The sequence below is a fragment of the Gavialis gangeticus genome, unplaced genomic scaffold (genome assembly GCF_001723915.1).
Source record: "Gavialis gangeticus isolate Ggan-Ray unplaced genomic scaffold, GavGan_comp1, whole genome shotgun sequence".
Taxonomy (NCBI): Eukaryota; Metazoa; Chordata; order Crocodylia; family Gavialidae; genus Gavialis; species Gavialis gangeticus.
The window spans coordinates 155,297,225-155,318,657 of record NW_017729025.1 but is presented as its reverse complement, the minus strand read 5'-3'; the positions used below and the strand labels follow the sequence as shown (position 1 = coordinate 155,318,657).

Genomic DNA, 21,433 nt, shown 5'->3' with positions numbered 1-21,433 from the left:
AGTGACTTCTTGTTATTTCTGTGGTAACTTCTATGGCTACAAACACGTATTGTCGCTTCTGGGAAGTTTGAGGGAGGGGGCTTATGAAATTGCATTGCCATATTTGCCACGCTATTTCTCTCCCACATAATGACAACGGGACAGTCGGGAAAGGCTTTAGTTGCATCTTGACCTTTTGGCAGGTGATGCAAGCATTAACTATTTCCTGTGCCTCTTTCTTAGTTACATGAGAGCCCCAAGACGCAGCCAGGCAGGCGGTTCCATCATGCCCGGGGTGCTCGTGTTGTTGATGTAGCTATTTTGTGGCTCGTTCTCTAGGTGTGCAGTGGGAGGAGGAGTCGGGCAATGATGGACTAGTTGCTTCATTTTTTTTTAATATACAAGGTTTCAGTTGACCTCTTTTTTGGTCAACTGATTAACTTGCCTATTTTACTTTGCCTCTGGGATTTTTTTTGCTTTATTCCTATGTGCTGCACTCACGTGTCAGATGTGTAGAGGGAGCTCATCTTGGGCTAACTTTTACAAGGTTTTCTATTGCTCGTGGCTCTAAATGTCTTGTCTTTTAAAGTGTTTTTGTTCTATAGGGGTAGCTATTTAGTGCATCCTTCTACAACTATTTAGGAGTCGCTATAAATGTAAATGGGCTTTACAGGATGTGGACCATTTAACAATTCTTATTTAGCCATGGCGAGCACTGAGCTGAGCTCAGCATACACCAGATGCTTTCTGTCAAGGCTGGTAGTGACAGAATGGCAGCCATCAAGGGGTCAGTATTAGCATGTAAAGCTCAAAAGCCAATAGTCAGCCGCTACCTTCTATTTGGCTTACACACTGGCCACACTGGATTGTTATATGGAGAGTGAGTTTGGATAATAGTTGCGTTTTTTAATTGCTGGCTTATAATACACTGGATAGGTTGTGTGGCCTCGGGCGGGGGGGGTGTTCAATACTGGGGCCGGTGTACTCCTTTCATGGGAGGCAGGGTTAATGGGGTCATGCTACGTCAAGTTACAGCTGTTATAGCCATTTCTTCAGGTTTCTGATGAGGCACTGTGCACTTAAACTGCCAATTCTCTCACTCAAGGGCAAACTGCTGTCTTCTTAGTACATTAAGTACTTAGTACTGTTCAATTTCTTCATCAGCGATCTGGATGATGGGGTGGATAGTAACCTGTTTAAATTCGCTGATGACACCAAAATTTGGGGGGAGGTGAGCACGCTAGCAGGGAGGGAGAGATTGCAGAGGGATCTGGATAGGTTACAGGGGTGGGCTAACAGGAACAGGATGCGTTTCAATACGGACAAGTGCAGGGTGCTGCACTTGGGCAGTAGGAACCAGCAGCACACTTACACAATGGGGAACTCCCTACTCGAGAGCACGGAGGCAGAAAGAGATCTTGGAGTCATTATTGACTCCAAGATGAACATGGGCCGACAATGCGAGGTCATGGTTGGCAGGGCTAACCGGACCTTGTCGTGCATCCACAGGTGCATCTCGAGTAGAGCCAAGGAGGTGATCCTCCCCCTCTACGCGACGCTGGTCAGGCCACAGCTGGAGTATTGTGTCCAGTTCTGTGCGCCCCATTTCAGGAGGGATGTGGACAACATGGAGAGGGTCCAGAGGAGGGCCACCCGCATGATCCGGGGACAACAGGGCAGACCCTACAGTGAGAGACTGCGGGACCTGAACCTATTCAGCCTCCACAAGAGAAGGCTGAGGGGGGACCTGGTGACCGTCTATAAACTCACTAGGGGGGACCAGAAGGGTTTGGGGGAGACGCTGTTTCCCCTAGCGCCCGCTGGCATAACAAGGAGTAATGGGCACAAGTTGATGGAGAGGAGGTATAGATTGGACATCCGCAAGAACTACTTCACAGTTAGGGCGGCTAGGAGCTGGAACCAACTTCCAAGGGAAGTGGTGCTGGCCCCTACCCTGGGGGTCTTTAAGAAGAGGCTGGATGCCTACCTGGCTGGACTCATTTGAGTCCCGTTTCTCTTTTTGGGGTTTTTTTGTTGTTCTCCCGCCCTGGCGGGGGGGGTCGGGCTAGAAGATCTACTACGTCCCTTCCGACCCTTAATCTATGAATCTATGAATTAAGTCTCAGTAAGTTTGGTCCCCCTTTAAGTATTACTGCTGCCGCCGTTACCTTAAAACTATTAGGTAGCGCAAAGGTTGCTCAGACCAGATGTACTGGTTGTCTAGTGCCTCTGACGCTAATTACTTGTGTCGAAGGCCTTCCTAAAATCCAGAAAGACTATGTCCACTGCTACCCCTGCATCTAAGGATTTTGTGACCTGGTTGTAGAAGGCCACCAGGTTGGTCTGACAGGACCTGCCTCTAATGAACCCGTGTTGGTTGCCCCTAAGCATAATCTCCCCTGCTGGCCCCTTGTGGACATGTGCCAGGATAATTCTCTCAAAAAGCTTATCCAGGATGGAGGTAAGACGAACTGGCCTATAGTTTCCTGAGTCCTCCTTCCTCCCTTTTTGAAGATGGGAACCACGTTGGCCCTCTTCCAGTCCTCTGGCACCACACCAGAGCACCACAAGTGCTTGTACAGCCATGCCAGGGGTCCCTCAATGACCTCGGCTAATGCCCTCAGCACTCTAGGGTAGAGATCATCCAGACCAGCTGATTTTAAATACATCCAGTCCCTCCAGAAGTTCCCTGACTAGATCCTCACTGACCCTTGGCCTAGGTGTGCCTCCCCTGGGGCCTGAGGTGGTCCTGGTGGGGGGGCTGTTTTGGTCCCTGCTCGGGAAAATGGACGCAAAGAAGTTGTTAAATAGGTTAGCTTTGTCATCTGGTGTGACAACCAGATTTCCTAGCATGTCTTGCAGGGGCCCCACATTACCTGGTACCCTCTTTTTGCCCTCTATGTATTTAAAAAAGGAGTTGAGGAGTCCAACAGTGAAGAGCCATTCTAGAAAGCCAGGCTAGCATATTAGCAATCATTGTTATAATTAAAATGTTGCAAGAGGGTAAAGATCATGTCCAGGCAATGCTATGGGAATGGAAATGCTGTGATGAAACTCTGAAGCTGCAGCAAGCCTCAGGCTTGATATGTCCAGGAGTACACATGATGTTTCTCCAGAGAACTGGGAAACAACTTGTTCCACAAAAATTCCATTTTTTTGGTAAAAGTATATTCTAGAGGTGATTCATTGACTATCTTTCAAGGAAAACAGTTCAGATGAAGGGGGCAGTTGGGCACAAAGAGTGGACTCAGAAAATTATCTTCAGTCCAGGCTTGGATTCCTCCAGGGCTCGCAATTCAGCCTCCACTTCAGAACTCCAGTAGATGTCATACAACCTGACAAGACAAGGGAAAAGACTCAGCTCCTTCCAAATCACTTAAAAGCTTCAGGAGAGCCTTTGGCACAGAGCACACCTCTAATAGGATGCTATGTAATGAGGAACCCATTCATCCAGAAGGCATTGTGTGGGCCTATAAAATGTTGCCAGGCCTGGGAACCCTTAAACTGAAAGAGGTCTGCTACTCCAGGGTCCCTCTTCAGCAAGACTAGTTCCTGCCTCTTGAGACAAAGTCACAAGTGGCCCTGCACATACACCTAGTTCTAGCACAGAGGAGTATTCAGATTTGATCAGAGTCAAGGCCCATCTAGTCCAGAATCCCATTTCCTATTGCTTTACAAGTGCAAGAGAGTGCTCTACCCTGCTGTTCCACTTCGGAGGAGTCCCCAGGTAGTCAGATACAGGCCACAATATCAGTCACAGCAAGGGATTGGATTAAGGGCCTGTATGAACCAAGAAACAAGCAAGCTTTGCTTTCCTAGTCCAAATGGTCAGACTAGACATGTCTGAGGATTTTAGAGTGGTAAGCAAGGAGACACCCTGAGCTCAGCTTTGTAACTCAGTGGGCGTTCAACATGGAGAATGAACTCTCCCTCTCTCCTCTGCCTCCTGCTGAAGCAGTGGGACTTGCCTGCTTGTTCCTTCCAAGTTCACTAGCTTCCATAATGCTGCCCAAGGAACAGAAATGGAAGACCATCACCAGGACTTTCCCTCTCAAAATTCAAACTCTGTCAACAACAGACTCATGCAAGTGCCTTTGAACTCAGCAACAGCCAGAAAGTTCCTGGAAGGCCTTTTCCTGGAGGACCATGTGATCAAACAGGCTTTCAGCAGAGGCCAGCTGTTTGGGAACCACAGCTGTCAGTTATGAGGTGTAGGAACCATCGCCATGCCATCAGCCACTTGTAGCTGTGACAGGGACAGGACCTTCAAGCACCTCCCTTGGAGGTTTTCTCTTGTGACAGATCAGTGTGTGGTATAGTTCCTATATGGCAGTGGTTGTCAACTGGGGGATACACATATCGCTAGGGGCACTTAAAAGTGTTGTAGGGAGTATGCAGAACTCCACATGCATGTGGCCAGGAGCGCAGCCCGGCCATGTGGAGTGCATCGGGGTCAGGCTGGTAAGTCTGTTGTGGGAGGAGGAAGTGGAGCTGGGGCTGCCCAGCTGGGGTGGGGCACGGGACTGAGCTGCATAGAGTGGGGGTGGGAGGCGGCTCCTGCTGCTACACGCACCCCAGGAGGACATGGAGGGCATGTGCCCCTGGATCTGCGTATAGGGCAGTGTGTGCTCAGGGCAGGTGGTGGCAGCACTGGGAGGGGGGCTGGGGCAGGGCTACTGCAAAATTCTGGAGTGGCTGCAGCCCCTCCCCCCTGCATAGCTCCACTCCCGTAGGCCCCCACGGTGAGGGAAGAAGTGAGGCTGGGTGTGTGCAGTGGTAGGAGCCACCCTGCCTCACATCTCCCAGACTAGCCGCTCATGGCTCTGTCCCATACTCTGCCCCAGTTGGGCAGCACCTGCCCCTGCTCCAGCCCCAGCCCCACTCCCTCCCTCACCACAAGGACCTACGGGAGCAGGGAAGCAGGGGGCGTTACAGCCACTCCAGAATTCTCCATAGCCCCCCACCCCCCTTCCCAGTGCCGACAGCACCTGCCTCAAGTGCAACCCGGCCCAGCCCCCTGCCGGGAAGAGCCCAGTGCTGCAGCCCCCAGCAGCAGCCTGTCTACACTCCACGCACAGATCCAGGGGCATATACCCCCCACATCCTCCCAAGGTGTGCAGAGGTTTAGGAGCCACCCCCACACCCCCCAGAGGAGCCACTGGTGGCTCCATCCTGCGCCCCAGCCTGCCTCACCCTGCCACACTCCCTCCCTCACCGAGGGGCCTCGATCTGCCTCCCCCCACCCCCCTTAAGAACAAAAAAAAAAATAAAAGGGATACATGAGCTGAAACTTCAAGACAGAAGGGGTACACTTGTTAAAACAAGCTGAATAACCCTGCTGTAAGGGACTGTGTCATGGGTGTGGCCATGCGCTCTAAACAAAGCAGGCATGGAGTATCATGGAAAGATGTTGGCCTTTGACAAGAAGTCATCAGATCCCATTTGTCAGCAGCTTCCTCAGAGGGGCCTATGCTCACTGCCCCAAGTCCCTAGGCAAGCCCCTTTTTTTCCCTCCATTTTATCCAGAGAGGAAGCCAGGGTTGTTACCTACATTAGGTACTTCAGTTTGCAGTTGGGGCTTCTCACAGCTTCGCATAGCTTCCTTACACCTTCATTCTCCAGCCTGTTAACATCCAGCCCCAGGTATCTAAGGCACTGCTTGGTACTGATGACAGCAGCAAGACTGTCACAACAAGCAGCGGTGAGCTCGCTGTCCCCCCAGCCTGCAGGGAAAGGGCAAAACAAAGATAAAAGCTATTTTTTAAGCACACGCTCCGTTGGTGATGTATACAACCCTCCTCTCTGTTTCCAGCCACGGGACATGTATACATGGTCCTTCTGGAGTATCTGACAAACAAAGCTTGGAGCAGACTTGTACAGCCTCAGTGAGGTGCTGCCCTCGCCAATGTGGAAGCCCCAGGGGTAGAATGTGGCTATTCTTCACTAGTAGAATTAGATCTATGTTTGTGGTAGTACTAATGCAATGTATAATATACCACAAGACTGACATTTCTGTAGCACCCTTCATTATCACTTGGTTTATAAGCAGTATGAGTTTTCCCCAAGTAAATGCTACACACACTGTGCAAAGACCCCTGCCCCAATCAAATCCAGTTAGCAGGACTGTCAGGTGTTCATTGTAGGGAAGACAAGTTTGTGCTTTCACTGGACTGACCTATTTTAAGCTACTCTCTTCTTACATTTCTCTAAGGGAGACAAGACTACACATGTACAAGGCCTATCATTACTGGACTATTTAAAGGTGATAAGGAAAAAAAACACTATCCTGGAAAAAAAAAAAAAAAAGTTTATTCTGAACACCAGTACATCAATCACCACAGGGACAGTTTAACCAAGTGTTGCCCACTCTTAAGTCATCTAAGAGCATCGACCCTTGATTACTTTTCCATTGAGTGGGTGAAAATCAAGACAACACCCAGACAAGTGTGTAGCTTAATTTTCTTGTCTGTGTCTGTGAAAGGGCAAGTGATCCAAGTGGTCAGCACCTCCCTACCCCCCAAGTCCCAGAGAGTCAGGGCTGGCCTCAGCAGAAGGCTTTTACCAGACTGTGGCTTCCAGGTCTCACCTCTGGCATGTAGAACCAGCACTAGGGTGGGACAATGCACGATTTCATGGCTCTTGCCCATTCAGCCACATGTAGCTAACACACCTGGAGCTATGGTGAGCAGCACCAGGGTTTCTGCATTAGTAAATGGCACAAGACTGCACAAGTGGTCTGGCTGCTTCCAGGCCAAAATGAAATTTGTGCTCATGAATGAGGCAACACTGACTTTTGGGCAGCCCAGAGCAGGCACTCAGTCCCACAGTACTGCTGATGCCCACTAATGTGGGCCTACTAGATATCCAGCCAGGGTTGGAACAACATGCGAATAGTGGAAGAGGCAGAGGCTAGGAAAAATCCCACTGCCCTCCTGATGCAAGTCAGGACTTTTACTATGGCAGGACACAGGAACTTGCCATGTGGATCAGTCCCGTGAGCTGTCCACCCCCATTCTCAGTTGGCCATGAGATGCCAGCCTGTTAGGAGGATGTTAAAGTTGCTACTTACCATATGGTCTCCAAATTGCAGTTAGTGTCCAGCAGTCCCTCACAGATCAGTTTTGCTCCTTCATCTTTTAGCCTGTTTGAGCCTATTTCCAGGTGTTTCAAGGACTGTTTTGTGCTGAGAATGGAGCGGAGGCTCTCACAACAGGCACTGGTGAGGCCACACTCTTTTAGCCTGCCACAGAGAGAAGAAACCAGAACTTCAGGAACTGAAAGGGGTCTCCTTCATGTCCACTGGCTTTACTCACGTGTGTCCTCTCTCCTAATGTGGGTGCTTGGAGCTCTTTCTTCCCAAAGAGCCTGCCTTCCTGGCAGCACATGGGCCTTTTATCCTCAGTGTCTGTGGCTCCCTGAGTAGCTGCACATTTGCCACCCTTGTTCGTTTTCAACATCCCCATGTCCAAAGTTCATGTATCCTGTGACATCACATTTTGGCTGTCCATGAACTCAGGCAAGGGCATATTCCTGGGCTTTTGATTAGTAAGCATCTCTCTTCACTAAAAGCTTTAATGTTCACTTTCACGAAGACACCTCACACTTCCCAGAGGTTGAGGGGCAGGTAAACCTGGCCGCATGGGCAACAGAGTAATCAGTCTGCACTCTTGGCTTGAAGGGTCACAAAGGTATTTTGCTTGTGAACGCTCCCCCTAGGGGGAAGTTCACTTCTTTCTTTTGTGTACAAGACACCAGAAAACCTCAGGTTTTTCTATACCTTGTCAGCACTAAGCTGACAGAGAAAGGTTTATGCAACTGGGACTCAATATAGCTGGCTGGGACTGCAAAACCACTGTAAATTGGCATGTAGGTTTGAGTCAAAGGCTTCAAAAGAGAAGCCCTGTGTGTTTACAGTCAGCAGAGAGACTTCCTTTATCCCTGGAGACAACTGCTGCCCCTGGTAAAGGATTTGACTTTTCCTCTCTCAAATATGAAGACATTCCGAGACATCTTCTTTAAAGCTCAGATATTCAGGCTGCAGTGAGAAGTGGCAACAGAGAAGAATGGAGTCTAATACCAACCATGAACTATCAGATCATTAGATCAGGCCTTTCCAGGCCCTTGGCTTACAAGGTTGGACTGGTTTTGAAGAAAATGGCATTATATTTAATGGGAGGTCATTCTGGAGAGTGAGGCTCAGTTTCCTACCTCTCAACTGAAAGGTCATGGGGTGGATTTTCAGGGTGTCTATGGGAGTCAGAAACATATGTTCTGTTAAGCAAGTGAGGTCTTTACACCTAAACTCTGTAAGTGACATAGAAAGCAAAAATGTGCCATTCTATCTGTTTTGCCCAATAAAGTGGATCAGCTTTGCCAGGGCACATCTCAGCACAGCTGATATGCTTCATTTGCCAACATCTGCTTATAGCAGGGGCGGGCGATTATTTTGGGCAGATGACCGCTTACCCAGTTTTGACAAGCTGTCGAGGGCTGCATGGGTAGCCCCACCCCTTGACAGGTGCCCCACCCCCTGACCACCATCTTGGGATCAATGTCCCAATGTCTTGGGACCAGTGTCCCAGGGCCAGCACCAGTGGGGCCCAGAGCAAGACACAGGCTGGCAGGAGTCTGTGGAGCCGGGCTGGGCTGCACCAGCAGGGAGAGTGGGAAGCTGGCCTGGCTCCAAACAGCCCCTGCTGGCCGGGACCCTGTACCCCTGCCACCCTGCTCTGGGCCCCGCCAGTGCTGGCCCTGGGACACCGGTGTGGGCCCCACACAACCGCTCACTCCCAGCATCCCCCCAGCCCCCTGGTATAAGCGGGGGGCAGCACATACCCCTGACCTCCTGCTCGCCAGCAGGGAATGAGCTGGTGCTGAGAGTGGGGAAAAGCAACACCTCGCCTGCCTGGTGCCCAGCGCTGCAGCCACTTGCAGCCCGTGTGGGCCTGCCTGTGCCTGCTCAGGACAGCCCCACACAGGCTATGAGCAGGTGCAGCAGGGAGCACCAGCTTTGGGGTGGGGGAGAGGCAGCTTTTCCCCATGCTCAGCTTTTCCCTAGGCCCCTTCCCTGCTCGGGCCCCTTCCCTGAGGTTCTGGCACTGGGGCAGCCATGTGGTCCCAGGCCAGAAGCCCCTCTGGGGTTTCCAGCAGGGGGTGGCAGGTGGGCCCTGCTGTTACAGGAACCCGCCAGGCTTCACCTGGGTCCTGTCATTTTTGACAGGAACCAAGGACAGATCAATATTAATTTTCTAAATTTTTTAGGGGCCCCATGGGTTGGATAGAAGGGCCTCACAGGCCATATTTTGCCCACCCCTGGCTTATAGCCACTCAAAGTCAGCATCGGTTCCCTGCAGGATCACCATGAAGCCTTACCATGTAAGGCACCACACAGTGCAAGATAACAAGGTCGAACGGCCATAAACTCCTCCAAGACCGTTTCAGGCTGGACATAAGGAAGAACTTCTTTACTGTCCAAGCCCCCAAGGTCTGGAACAGACTGCCGTCAGAGGTGGTTCAAGCACCAAAGTTGAATGCCTTCAAGAGAAATTTGGATGTTTATCTTGCTGGGATCCTATGACCCCTGCTGACTTCCTGCCCCTGGGGCAGGGGGCTGGACTCAATGATCTTCTGAGGTCCCTTCCAGCCGTAATGTCTGTGAAATCTATAAGTATCAAATCTACAACATCAGTGTTTGCGCTGAAAGTCTACTGCACTTAGGACAGAAACTGGAGTTTGCATTTTGGGTCCTTCAGTCCTTGGCACAGCATTTCCATTCCTGCATCTCCCAGCTCATTCAAAGTCAGGCTCATTCATCTGAGGGACTCTTTTGTACCAATGACATTGGCAAGATCCTTACAACCTACAGCTGTGAAATGACATTCCCATAACTTAGAGAGAACAAAAGAAATATTTGCCGGTGCCAGGCTTTTCCCAGTCAGGGACCAGAAAGGCCTATATCACCCAGACAGGTAGATCTTCAGAAAGAGCTTTTACTCTCAATTTCCTCGCATTTCGCTCTGTCGTACATGCATGTGCACACACACAAAGGCACAGGAAATCACAGCTTTCCCTTCCTTCCCTCCTCCCCTTCCCTTAGAAGCTCTGATTTTATTTAAATACAGAAAGAAGGTGGCTCTTCAACTCATCTAAAAACTGATGAGAGCTGGCATGCCATCATCCCTCTTCAGCAGGATATGACCTCAGTGTGCTTCCTTGCCCCTTTAGTGCGGGGTTCCTCAGAAACCCCAGGAAAGAAGGGGGAGATTTGTTGTTTCCATTAGAAGCATCCCCTCTTCATAGCATCATAGAGAAGTAGGGCTGAAAGGGACCTCCATAGTTCAACTAGTCCAACCCCCTACCTGAGGCAGGATCATCTCTACCCAAACTACCTATACAAATCCACTGTCTAACCTATTAGCAAAATTATACCCTCAATTCTGATACAACACAAAACATAACAACCTAACCCACTACAGGTAAAGCAGGGGGACCACAGCAGCCAATGCCCTGCTTTTGTTAGGGCTGTTCGCATATGCTCAAGAGATTCTAGGAAGGGGGCCAGGACCCAACTGCAGAGGAAGCCACAGTCCACACCAGTCTGATCATGGGATAAAATTCCTTCCTGACCACAAATATGGTGATCAGTCTGATCCTGAGTGGAGGGGCAAGACCTTTTAGCCAGGAACTTCTGGGTTTAAGTCCCAGCAGGAGCACTAGCATGCACCAGTCACAATACCCTGCCTTGGCTGCAGCCAACAGGGTTCTTCACATCCACCCCCAACCCCCATGGGAGAGGTTTGTTGTTCCCATTAGAAGCATTCCCTCTTCACAACCATAAGAAATATGCTGGCTGAGGACTCTACAGACCAAGCAGGATCGGATCAGCATTATGGTGGACACATGGCTTAGAAGCTACCATCTTCACCAAGATTTTAAGCCACCCCAGGCTTTACTTACCACAGCTTCTGTATATTGCAGTTGGGATGTATCAGTCCCTTGCACAACAGACCTAGGCCTACATCTCCAATATTATTGTTATCCAAAGCCAAATCTAGCAGAGAAGGTTTTGTATTGAGAACAGTGGCCAGGTCCCCACAGCTATCAGCCGTCATGCCACAGTTCTCCAGACTGTAAAGAAGAGAAGAATCAATGTTCAGTAGGAAGCGTACCCTAAGTTGGAATTGTTGGGGGCATCTCTGCAAGCAGAGGATTGCTTAGTTCCCCTGTTTGCAGAGACATGCCCCAAGTGATGTCCTTCAAGTGTGGGCCCCTGCTGCTCACAGGAGCATCAGGGACCCAGCACTGCAGGACAATAGGCAACGTCCGTTTTGCCCACTGAAGTGGATCAGCTTTGCTGGGACATCTCAGCACTGCTGATTTGCTTCATTTGAGAACTTCTGTTGATAGCTCCTAAAACTCAGCATCAGTTCCCTGCAGGATCACCATGACGTACGGCCTTATTATATAAGTACCATGTAGTGGTGAGCAGGGGGTTGGACTAGATGACTTCCTGAGGTCCTTTCTGGCCCCAATTTTCTATGATTCTAAGTATCAAACCTACAATATCAGTAACTGAGCTGAAAGCCTGCTGCAATAGAGACTGGAGTTTGCATCTGGGGTCCTTTAGTCTTTCACACAGCAATTCTACTCCCCCATCTCCCAGCTGATATAAAATAAGGCTCATCTGTATACAGGACTCTTTTGTGCCAATGGTATTGGCAAGATCCTTACAACCTGCAGCTGTGAGATTGCTATTGCCATAACCTGGAGAGGACAATAGGAAGATTGGCTGGTGCCAGAATTCTCCCAGCCAGGGTCCAGAGAGACCTGTGTCACCCAGACAGGTAGATCTTTGGAAAGAGCCTTTACTCTTGGTTTCCTTATATTTCTCTCTCCATCTTACATGCACATGTGCACAAACAAAGCACAGATATGGCTTCTAAACAAAGGAAAACATAGCTTTCCCCTCCTTCCCTCTTCCCCTTCCCTTAGAAGCTCTAATTTTATTTAAAAATGTAGAAAAAAGCTGCATATGCAAGTCACCTGAAAACTGATGAAGGCTGGCATGCCATCATCCCTCTATCTGGTCACTGACCTCAGTGTGCTTCCTTTCCCCATCTGTGCAGGGCTCCTCACACAAACCCCAGGATCAGATCCGCCTTATAGTGGATATGGCTTAGAAGCCACCACCTTAAACAAGATTTTAAGCTATCCCAGGCTTCACTTACCACAACTTCTGTATATTGCAGTTGGGATGCACCAGTCCCTTGCACAGCAGAGTGAGGCCTGCATCTCCAATATTGTTTTCACCCACAGCCAGATGTAACAAAAGAGGCTTTGTACTGAGAACTGTGGCTAGGTCCCCACAGCTGTCAGCTGTTGTGTCACAGTTCTCCAGACTGTAAGGAACAGAAGAATCAATATTCAGCAGGAGTTTCCCCAGAATTCAATGTAGACAGAACATCATCAACAGAACAAGATAATCAGGAACAGCCAGCATTGATTCTCCAAGAGAAAGTCATGCCTGACCAACTTGATTTCTATCCAAGAAGTGGTGACAGGCTCTGTGGAAGGTGGTGGAGAGAAGTGGATGTGAGATACCTCAGTTTTAACAAGGCTTTTGGAAATGCAGGGCGAAGGAAATGCAGACTTAAGTACTCCAAGGTGGATAACGTAACTGGTTGGATCATTGCTCACCAGCCAGTCAGTGGCTCAATATTTCATTGGGAGGAGGTATTGAGTGGGGTTCCCCAGGAATCTGTCCTGGGCCCAATATTGTTTAATATCTTCATTAACGATTTGAACAATGGGACTGATGGCATGCTTAGCAATTTGTGGATGATCCCAAGATGGGTGGAAACACTCTGGAGGAGTGGTTCTCAACCTTTTTGTACTTAAAGCACCTTCACTGCAGTTGGGACAACCCTCCCTATCATGTAAATTGGGTGGCACCCAATTTCAAAGGCTAAATTTCTATATTACAGTGCTTATCTCCTTACAGAGGGGCTTAGCAGTAGGGGTAGATCGTATAGGCAGGGGCAAACCTGAGCCTGGCTTATCTGATTATCTCCTCACATTATGTGGCAGTTTTCAAAGCATCTTTTAGTACCCTAGCATGCCCAGCACCCTGCTTGAGAATCACTGCTCAAGAGGGTAGCACTAGGATCCAGAATGACATGGACAGACAGGAAAAGAAGTCTCAGATCAACCTAGTGAAATTCAAAAAGGACAAGAACAGAGTCCTGCGCTTGGGATGGAATAACTGTATGCGCAAATACAGATGGAGTACTGATTGGTCAGGCTGCAGTACTCCAAAGAAGTGTCTGGGGTTTCAGTGTACCATAAGCTGAATGAGCCAACAGTATGCTGGATTGTATTAACAGGAGTGTCTCTTGAAAATCAAGGGAAGCATATTCTTCTGCTCTTTGGCATAGATGAGGCCTAAACTAGAACATTGCACCAAGTTTTGAGCCCCACACTTCAAGAATGTGGACAGACTGGAGGGAAAAAAAGGAAGAATCCAGCACACAGCAATAAAAAGATTAGAGGGACCTGGGAAACACAATATATGAGGAAACAAAGTTGTGCTTGTAAAGCTACCCTGAGTGCCTGCAGTACTTCTGGCACTAAGGATTGTGTGTATAGTTTTTGGGGGTTTTTTCCCATGGAAGGGCAAGATCTGTTACAGTAGGGAAGACCAGCTGTTACTTACTGTAGTAACTGCAAGTTAGAGTTTGGATTCATCAGTCCCTGGCACAGCTGTTTTATTGCTGCATCTCCCAGTTTATTGTTACTTATGTCCAGTTTCTTCAGGGTGGCCTTGCTCAGAATGGATGTAAGCATCTCAGCATTATCCCCTCTGAGCTCACAAGACCTCATCCTGCAAAAAGAAAAACAGGTTTTCTCCACACTGGCCTTGGCATGTGTAAATCTTGTCTGGCCAGGAACAGAGGGCACCGTTTGACCTTCACTCCACGATATGCAAACTGGTTAATATATAGGTCAAAATACTCATGAATACATTCCATAGCAACACCCCCCATAATCCTCAGCCATTGACTTTATATGGTAACTTTGGCGTATTTCCAGGGGGGGTCTCCTCAGAGGTTGGTTTGGAGGTATTGACAACAGTAGTTATTTGCTCTCTAGTATATATGGCTGCTTACAGATATGGGGGAACGTGCCCAGAAGAGGAATGGCATCAGTTTGATGTGGCTTGCCCGGTGCCTGTATAGCTCATGTGCTCCTGCAGGCCTTTTTGGCACTTTTAACTAACAGCTGATTCAATCAGCTAATAGGTAAAAGTGCCAAAAAGCCCATTTGAAATGCACAAATTATACAGACCGGGTCAAACTGACACAATTCCTTTTCTGGTAAAGTGCTGGGGTTTTTAACCACACGTCTGTCAGCATCATTTGAAAACATTCACAGGATTGCACACTGGTTTGCTTAGGCGCTCTGTATATTTCTGCAGTTGCAAGAAAACATTCTACCACCACTCACCAAACCTTTCTGAAGGGAACTTACTTCTCCTGTTTGATATCTTGAAACTAAAAGCAGGACAGAGCCACACCCACAAAGAGATCAGTCCTTGTGCCAATGGTCTGCACTGTCCATTATTGACCACCACTTGTTTGTTTGTTTATATATATTTCCTTTTAAGTGCCAAATCAATTCCAGATTCAATTGGACAAAAGCCCAGTAATCAAGCTCCAAATTCAACTGAGCAGAGCTCCATCACTCAACTCTGTGTGGCTCTACCACTGGCCAAGTCTCCCCTCTCCCACACCCATAGGACTGGGGCTTTGGGTACACCCCAAATCTATGGCAGGCATCCTATGTGCAAGCCCAGGCTGGGGGACCTTGGAGTTCAGATGCCCCCTATAGTCTTGCTTGCACCTAGAAAAAGGCTGAGGTCAACCGTCTGTTTCTTGCCCTTACCACCTCCTGCAATTTCCAGTGGTTGGTCATGATTGCCGGGGCCTCATTGCATAGTCCATGTTTTATCCAGAAACATCCTAAGACCTTGTAGAACCACGGCTGCTCCATGGTCCATGGTCTCCCATTGAGCAGCATGTACACCCACCAGTATTACAGCAGATGCTCTGCGATGTACCTTACAAAGCAGGCTGTTTTGCACTCTGGTCCAGTTGCCAGTTTGCATATCAGGTTGTGTACTTGGCCCAGAGGAACAACAGGACATCTGGCATTGCTTGGCCCACGCTCTATTCTGCAGTGTACAGGGTTTTCCCTCGCTGCCTTCTCCCACCTGGAGCCCCAGAAGAAGATACAGCCCTTTGGATTCTATGGGCTATCTGCTTCAAGCAGGGAGAAGATGAGTGCAGTGTAGCAGAAGCACTAGTAGCGACACTGCCCTTGTGAGTGCCACGCACCTGCCCACAACAGGCCAGCCTGCTGCTAATCCCAGCACTGCAGTAGAGACCCACAACTGTCACTGAGAATCAGCAAACAGAATGCACCTGCCAGAAAAGCACGGGAGGAGAGCAGCAGTTTGTTACTTACATGAGACTCTGTACCTTGCAGTTGGGATCCAGCAACCCTTGCCAGAGCACTTTTCCTCCAGAGGTTTCTAGCTTGTTCCTGCCTAGGTGCAGGTCTGTCAGAGACGGTTTTGCACTGAGAACAGAGCGGAGAATCTCACAGCAGGCACCTGTTAGGTTGCAGTTGTCCAGCCTGAAAGAAGAAACCAGGGTAAGAAGAAGGTATGCCAATAATTCATACCATTTCCCAAGGACAGAGCCACCACAGGTTTGGTACAACACCGCAGTACCAACAACAGGGAAATATGCCCAGGCTGCCAGATGTATTATCAACACAAGGACTGTGTACCAGGCTAAATGCCATGGCAGGATGATAGCTGGTAAATCTGGTCCTGTTCAAGATATTTTATCAGCTGATTTTATAGCTGCAGTATGAAAACCCCATGTTCCTTTACCAGCAACTCCTTGTGCAATGCCCAAGAACCTCTTCCACCAGTAGCATTAAGAATGACACAGTTGCCATCTAATAATGCAGAACAGTTTTTGTTCACTAGCACTTGCTAGTATAAGAAGCCAATTCCAGTTGGAGATCTCCTTTGTGTTCTCTTCCCTTGATGCCTTGGAACAAAGGTCCAGGGAACGGCTTGTGGGCAACATGGTGCCTGCAACCACAGGAAAGTAACAGTTGAAACAAAGGCTGACAGGGAGGGGAACATACTGTATTTTCTCACATATAACACATCTTTTTTCCAAAATGCACGTGGAGCACACATTAGATTTGAGAAAATATGGTAACAGCCTTTTCTGTCACTTCAGCTGGGCAAAAGCCCAAGTAAATTCTGCATATGATCCACAGGGAGCAGAACAATGAGTGGGGCTCAGCTCCCTACCTATTGCTACTAGGTCATGACAAGGAACAATCTTGGTTTATTTGTTTTTGAAAGGGAGAATGTAGGAAAAGGTGCCCGTCTTATTCTGGGACATGTTTTATGAGAGAAAGTATGGCATATTGCTGACCACTGTATGTTCCATGCTTAACACTTGCCACCAGCTGTGGCCATGTTTTCTGGCAGGAATGTCATTTACATGCCGGACTCTAGGGACAGCAGCTGCAGCTTTCCAGGGCCAGTAGAAAAACTACACTTGGTTGGACTTGCTGGAGTCTAGGACAACAGAACAGACTCACAACTAACTGCGTAGCTATTAAACAGTTCTCCGAAGCGTGCAGAAGACAGGATTTGCAAGGTGTCAACACCAGTACAAGCAGCTGTAGCTGAATGGTGCTGTTCACTGTCCTACATCTTGCTTGAGCTGACCTGGCCACATAGTCTAATCACACACAGTGGGGGAGTCAGCTCTTACCCTTAAAGGGTCTTTGTAAGGACTAGCGCAGTCCAGGAACCAGATGCTGGCACCATTACTGTGCACATTTGAGGTTAATGGTGACTGAAATCAACTTCATGCCACTGGACGTGGTGACAACTAGGGAAGGACTCCTGGGGTTCCCCCCAAAAGGTTGACAGAGGACAGAGTGCTGGGGCACACAGGCAGAGTCCACTCAGTTCAGTGGAGCTGCAATGCTCTACCTGAGCAGAGGAGCTGAGGTTCCACCCCCACCCTCACAAAGTCTGAATGAAGATGGAGACAGGAGCTCTGGTGCAGAGCAGGCAGAGGAGCCTTACCACAGCAACTCCAAGTTACAGCTTGGTGTCAGCAGCCCTTTACACAGTACTTCCACACCCTCATCCTTGAGCTCATTATGATCCAACTTCAGCTCTTTCAGGGACTGGTTTGTACTGAGGACAGAGCAAAGATCTTCACAATGACTCCTGGAGAGCTTGCAGTAATCCAGCCTGTGGGACAGAGATGTCATTAAACCCAGTCACCTGTTCTTATCCAGCCAATGCAAAAAAAAAAACAACCCCTGAGTCTATTTCTGTTCTCTACAGAGGAAGTTTTATGCCTTAGTCCAGTTCCTGGAGGGACTTGCTACCAAGAGCCATGCAGCACTTTATGCATATCTACAGCCCAGACCACAAACCAGAATACCTGCCTTGGCAAGGGGGCTTCTAGAACGGGTGGGCAAAATATGGCCTGTGGGCCAGATCGGCCCTGCACCAGACTCCATTTCCCAGCAGCCCCTATCTACACTGCTGTGGCCGGTTTCCATGGAAACCCCAGGAATGATGGGCCATGACAGCTTGGGGCCAGGGTTTCCATGAAGACCGTCCCCAGCAGCACTGGCAGGGCATGTGGAAGGAGCTGCTCCGGGGGCTGGGACCTTGCAGCAGTGACAGTGTGGTCCAGAGCCAGGGCAGAGCTTGATCCACTGTCCATTCCCTGGGCAGGGGCATATAGGTAGCGGATCATAGCTCTGCCCTGGCTCTGGACCATGCTGTTGCCGCTGCAAGGTCCCAACCCTGGCCCCTGAGCAGTCTGGGAAACGGAGTCCAGCTGCCAGCTGGATCCACCTTTTTGCCCACCCCAGTTCTAGGACAACCAAGACTCCACCTGCATTGCAGCTGTCCTAGAGGCAGTTTGCCTAGGACTTCACTGTCCTGCTCTGAAGATGGAGCATGACCCCAAACAGGGAAACACAAGTAATCTTTGGCTACACTCACCTTTCATGTCTCCTGTTGCTGGACAAACTCAGTAGCTAGAGTCTGGTTCTGGATTGGCCACCAAGAGCTCCGAGAACAACATACAGCCTGTTAGACTCATCTACAGGAACTGACCAGATCTGTGCCTTGTTGGGTTTCTTGGCCTGAAGAGTCTTTGAGGAAAGCTGCTCTGACATAAGGGCTGGGAGCAAACAACCAGTCACCACAGGGCAAAGTCCTGTTAGAATAGGACAAGTTCTCTGTATGCCCAAAGGTCCCTGCTTTGGCTCCTTCCACAGCTCTGAGATGAGCTGGGGTCTCTGCCTGCCTCATCCCTCCAAGGTCACATGGAAGACCTGGAGAGGAGGCACCAGCTGGACCCCCACTTTCCCAGATGCAAGGGCTCCCCAACATACTTGTGGGTCCAGGAAAGATACAGCAGGAAGGAGGGCCCAAATTGGGCCCCATTTGGTTCTTAACCTCTACTAAAACTCTTCCTGCTCAAACTGCTTCTGCAGCTGCTCCTGTCTCCTACTTCTGCAGGACACCAGTCTCCTGCTGGTATTAAACTCTGAGCACTGGCATGTGGCCCCGATTCTCTAGAGACTGCCCAGGGGAGGATGCAGACAATCTGAACCAGTCCATATAGCTTAGCTACATATGGCCCATGCAATCCTTCTTAACCCAACTCCTGACCTGCAACAAGGTCAGCTGCAACATGCCTGCTTGCCCTCCTCATGGCTGTCAACCCCCTCCACAGCAGCCTACTGCTCATTCTGCCCAACCTGAGATGGTTGAGCCAGGCACATGAGCCCACAGCAGAAGGACCCGCAGCAGCAGTATGGAACCAGCTCCTTCCAGCAGCCTCAACCTGCCCCATAGTACTCACTCTGGTTCACCTGCTCAACACACAGATCAGATCCAGAAGACTGCTAGAGTAGCAAGGGTTAAAATGGATAGCATACAAACTTCCCTGATGTTCAAGTGCTGGTCAGATTATAGGGTTCATCCATGTCCGGCCTGAATTTCTGCCCTGCACTCCCAGAAAATACAGCTATGACTGAAGATGCTGCCATGTGATGGACAGAAAGAAAACAGACCCCTTCCCTATGCTTCATAAGGAGCTTACAGGAAGAAAGAAAGAAAAAGAGTGGCAGTTAGAATATTCTGCATAGACACTGTCAGCTGGGGCATCACTAGCTTGTTAGAGTGGCCCCAAAACCCAGGAACTACATCTGTACCCTACACATACCAAACTGAGACCAGGAAAGGAGAATTTCTCTGGATAAAGGAGCAGGTTACTGCCCCCAGCATACTCTTCTTGAATTTCCAACCAGAATAAACAAAATCCTTCTAACCCTTCAGAAGTTCCCAAGTCAAACCTGCACACAAAGCCTGTCCAGCAGGAAGGCTGCAGCTGAGTCTTGTTACATGCTCTTTCAGCAATATTTTTCCTTCTTTCTTTCAAAAACACTTCAGCTTCATTTCTCTAGAAGGGACTAAACCAGTGCTTTTCACCTGGTGTGGTGTGACACACCGGTGTGCCACAAAGAGTCCCCTGGTGTGCTGCAAGAATTTTTGAATAACGAGAAGAAAGTTCTCCAGCCACCTAGTGCTAACAAAAAAGCTGTGTCGATGAGATATTCACAAAAGACTCACACATGTTGGCTGTGGGGGAGAGAGAACCAGCCGAGCAGAAAGAAATTCACCTACTTTATGTGTTGTTGTGGGAGATGCACAGTTTGCAGTCCTCTGAACAGCTGTGCCGTGGAAGTTTGCTGCAGCAATGGCTACAATGAGCTCAAAAGTATGGGGATGGAGAATGCTTTAACAGGTGTGCCATGGAAAATGTTTATTAATGTAAGCATGCCCTGGGCTGGAGAAGGTTGGGAAACTGGACTAGACAATACCAGGAACTACCTGATGGCTTTGCAATCTTTCATGGAAGAAACAAGCTCAGTCCACCTGGACCCACTCAACTCCTGGCACTCGATGTCGATATCCATTTTAAATGGTGATGTGGGACCTGAAGACTTAAGGAGGGGTCAGACAGATTTCTCTCTGTGGAAAACCAGAACAAACCGTTACTCTCCAAGCCCTCCAGTCCTGCTCATTCTGCTACATGTATGAACCCTTAAGCATCAGGATTGTGTAATTCACTGTTTTAACAAGGCCTTGATTGAACAGTTACATTCAATGAAGGGTCATCAGGACTGAAAGTGTCCCCTTAACTAGAACCATAATCAGACTCCCACTAATTAACCTGGCAGCAGTTGTGGCACTTGGCCCAGTCCTGAGCTGCCATCAAAGGCAATGATGTACTTTTCAGGCACTATATGGCCTTTCCTCAACTGCTACTTCTCAAAATCTCTCCTTGTACTTATGGAACGCAGCCATGCCACGGTGCTTCAGAGGGGGGCATTTGAATGGTTTGTATCAATCAGAATTTGGTAACTGTCACGGAGTGGGGCCTACGAGCGGCTGTGATCCCGCTAGCGCCCCCTTGCCGTGGCAATTAGGAGATCAGCACCCTCTTATTCTCGCCCGCCATGTCTTTGATCTTATATAATGTAATATGGGAGGCTGCCTATGATCTCCTGAGATTTAAGGGTGACTTGGTGCACCCCCAGCCTTATAGGCTATGCGTGCCTCCTACCTCCCCTTTAGCACACCCCAAGCCTCGCAGCTGTTCCTGATGTTCTTGTGTCTCCAATCTTCCGCTAGCCCTCCCGGGCTTCGCTCTTACCGGCTGGCCCCCTAGGGGCCTAGGCCACACGCTTCCCACGCTTCTGCCCCTCTTGCCCCTCACTAGGGCCTTTGTCTGCACTACTCGCGCCCATGGCTTTCTCTTAGCCGGTCCCGCCAAGCCTATTTCCGCCCGCTCGCGCCCGTGGCTCCCGCCGAGCCTATTTCCGCCCGCTCGCGCCCGTGGCTCCCGCCGAGCCTACATACCAGCCCTGTCTCCAGCTTCCCGGCGCTGGGGCTCAGGTGGCATGCAGCCGTGCCTGGCCCCTGACCCTTCTCAGGGTCCCTATGCCATGCACCTCTTGTGCGCTTGCCCTTGCTAGGGCCTGCTCCGTGCTGCGCGCGCCCTTGGCTCCCTCCGAGCCTACGCACCCTTGGCTCCCGCCGAGCCTACGCACCAGCCCCGTCTTGGGCTTCCCAGCGCTGGGGCTCAGGTGGCATGCAGCCGTGCCTGGCCCCCTGACCCTTCTCAGGTTCCTAGGCCCTCACTGGGCCGAATACTGCCCTCTCCAGCCAGGGTCTCAACCCCACACACCGCACCACTCTGGTGCCAAGCTGCTGCGCCTTCCCGGCACTGCTCGGTGCCCGCACAGGGCACCCAGGAACCCC

General features: G+C 49.7%; 1 protein-coding gene across 1 annotated transcript in view; it reads right to left on the bottom strand.

Annotated features, from left to right (window-relative positions):
* Positions 1-2,902: 2,902 nt before the first annotated feature.
* Positions 2,903-21,433, bottom strand: part of LOC109299232 (ribonuclease inhibitor-like) — a 22,593-nt gene continuing 4,062 nt past the window's right edge. The window contains 10 exon segments of the mRNA XM_019519824.1: positions 2,903-3,314; positions 5,531-5,700; positions 7,048-7,219; positions 9,697-9,867; positions 10,936-11,106; positions 12,207-12,377; positions 13,691-13,858; positions 15,502-15,672; positions 17,162-17,332; positions 20,000-20,140. Of these exon segments, the coding sequence (XP_019375369.1) occupies positions 3,227-3,314; positions 5,531-5,700; positions 7,048-7,219; positions 9,697-9,867; positions 10,936-11,106; positions 12,207-12,377; positions 13,691-13,858; positions 15,502-15,672; positions 17,162-17,332; positions 20,000-20,085 (1,539 nt within the window). The 5' untranslated portion in view covers positions 20,086-20,140 and the 3' untranslated portion in view covers positions 2,903-3,226.